Raw genomic sequence first — 2,700 nt, forward strand, 5'->3', positions numbered from 1 at the left:
GGTGGCGAAGTGGCATTGACAGGAGGAGTGGTGGCGTTGGCTGGTGGCGAAGTGGCATTGACAGGAGGAGTGGTGGTGTTGGCTATTGGTGACAATGTGAAATTGACAGGATAATAACATCAAACTTGGTACATGTCTGCCTTGTGACAAGGCACACTGACTATGAAAACATGAACTGTATTGCACCACCTGGTGGTCAGTTATAGGCATTTATGTGATCTATTTACATTTTCATTAATAACTCATGAGCCTAGAAAAAAAGTTTATTTTTTCTATGGATTTCTTTGACGCTTTCGAAGGTTGTTGCCATTGGGAACGCCCACTTCTGTCTACTAGATTGAATTTTTTGTAAAATGCTTTTTTCACTCCCTATACTTCATCCAATCTTCACCAATCCTAGTATAGCCTCTATTTGGAGTACTCAGGAAACAATGGTACCACTCGTTCTCCTTACCATTCTCCTGCTTTTGCCTGCCAAAGATGAGTGGGCCGGGTCAAAAGATGTCATACTATAACTCTCCACTAAAATATCCAAAAACAACCAAAATTGGATCCTAGGTCCAGGACCACACTCTGAGTGGGCCTGTAAAATTGTGTTCACTTTCACATCTTGGGGGCAGTACAGGTGCACTTTATGTTTGAAACATTATAACTGCAGGAAAGACATGAATGCAGGTCCTCCTTGTTCATACTGTTTAAGAAACTCGTGTATGATTATTACTTTTGACATACAGTACATTGTCACTCCATTTCTGTCTCTGTCTCTCTCTGTTATTTATTTATCTCTGTTCTTGTTTTTCTCTGCCACTTGCTTTGCTCTAGGACTTTTATGTCTTGTGTTGTATTATATCTCAATTCAGCCAAATTCCAGATCATTCTTTACATAATATCTCAACATTCTGTCACTGGGTCTTATTTCATCACATGTGGACAAGCCTTGTGCAGCTGTGTTATGTAAGTCCGACCTACAGCTCAGTCATGATACCACGTGGCCCAGTAGCTGAGGGGAGGTAGTGGTAGCGATCGGCTCACACACCTAAAATTTCTTCAGAAATTTTTAATTCTCTAGTGCTAGGCTTTATATACCATATAATCAAACATCTAATCGATGTTGATATTGTATGCCTGTAGTTCAGATAACAGAGTGTTGATGATGCAGTATACACTTTGAATTCTTTAGATATAGCAATGGAGTGTTCTTAGCAGTGTGGATGGCATAAAGCAGATGAAAGAACATTCATTACAACCATAAGGGACTTGAGACTTGACCTGGACTTGCAAAAAGTGACTCATGAGCATTTCTGATGATAATACCTGGTGAAGGAGGTGTTGATGCTGCAGCAGTGGGTGGGAGTTCAGTGGGAGGCAACACAACTGTAAATAATGAAAATCAAACACTTGATTGTATTTTCTTTAGAATATATTAACATACCTTACATATAAAATTAAATGAAGTATAACAATATTACAAAGTTTGACATTTGATGAATATATGATAATGAAATAAAACCCTACCAGATGCATTAATAGATGATGTGTTGACAGTGAGGTTAAAATCTGGACCAGAAGCAGCAACCACCAAAGTTTGAACCACAGAACTGGCATTTGGTGTTGTAGACTCATTGTTGAATATCAGGTCAGCTTGTACCTCAATGGATCCTTGTCTGTAACAAAAAAGTCATTTTTAAAAAAATTCTATAACCTTATTTGGCTATTGTAACCATTATTGTTTGACTCATGACAAGGATAACTGATATTATTATGAATAAAATAAACTAATAACTCATAAATACCTATGATAAAATCATAGGATAATAAACAGCCAAAAGTATCAAAATAAATTACAACATCCATTCTCTTTTTATCTGAATAGCATGAAAAAAATTAATACATTAGTAAAAAGTACAAACTTTTTAAAATGTGAAAAAGGAAAAGAAATGTTTCATACCTGAAACTTCTGACGATAGTTCGATTGAAGCTGTTTCCATACTTTTCTGAATAGACCCGGTCAAGCTGTGAAGGAATTTAGTTAAAAAATTATTACATTTGTAAATACGTCAGAGGGAAGTTGATAAGCCACAATTACATCTTTTTTCTCTTATTGCATTTAGTTTTTTCATAGAAGTTCACTGCTGTTGAAAAATAAGTTGAATATCTGAATTTCTTCTGTTCAACAATGACAATTTCTTCTGTCATTAGCCATGTTTTTTTTTTAAACTGTTTGTAGGTCATGTGTTAAAACTCCCATTAAATTATTCTGATATGCCTATGTCTTCCATTGTGTATTTAAAATACAACACTGTTATATTCATACTTCTTAAATATATATATATGTATATGAAACATGCTATAGTGTTTTGACAACTCATCTCCACTACAGGCCTATTTAGAATTTAATTCTAGAAAGATGTAAAAAACAATTAAATAAAGAGAAAGAGAAGAAACTAAAGAAAAAGCAATAAAACAATACAAAACATCTGAACTTACCTGTGCGGTTACTTTGTTACTTAATTCCATGAACTCTGGTGAGGTAGTGTTTGCAAGTTCAGCTTTAAAGGTTTGTTCCAACTTGAATCCCAACTGAACTATTGGCATTCTTGGTGGGACAGCTCTAGTTGGAGTGGCAGGAGCATTAGGGCCAGGTGTACTGTTAGGAGCTGCAGTTGAAGAGGCGGGAACATTAGGGCCGGCAGTACCATT

The 2,700-nt window shown here is 35.9% G+C and overlaps 1 protein-coding gene across 1 annotated transcript in view; it reads right to left on the reverse strand.

Annotated features, from left to right (window-relative positions):
• The window catches only part of LOC109961322 (mucin-2-like), an 11,818-nt gene extending 9,223 nt beyond the window's left edge, over positions 1–2,595 (reverse strand). The window contains exons 1-5 of the mRNA XM_020602030.1: positions 2,488–2,595; positions 1,949–2,013; positions 1,516–1,664; positions 1,315–1,374; positions 7–82 (exon numbers count right to left, since the gene is read on the reverse strand). Coding sequence (XP_020457686.1) covers positions 7–82; positions 1,315–1,374; positions 1,516–1,664; positions 1,949–2,013; positions 2,488–2,595 — 458 coding nt within the window. The remainder of the gene's footprint in view (positions 1–6; positions 83–1,314; positions 1,375–1,515; positions 1,665–1,948; positions 2,014–2,487) is intronic.
• Between the last annotated feature and the right edge of the window lie 105 nt (positions 2,596–2,700).

The sequence above is a fragment of the Monopterus albus genome, unplaced genomic scaffold (genome assembly GCF_001952655.1).
Source record: "Monopterus albus unplaced genomic scaffold, M_albus_1.0 scaffold54.1, whole genome shotgun sequence".
Taxonomy (NCBI): domain Eukaryota; kingdom Metazoa; phylum Chordata; class Actinopteri; order Synbranchiformes; family Synbranchidae; genus Monopterus; species Monopterus albus.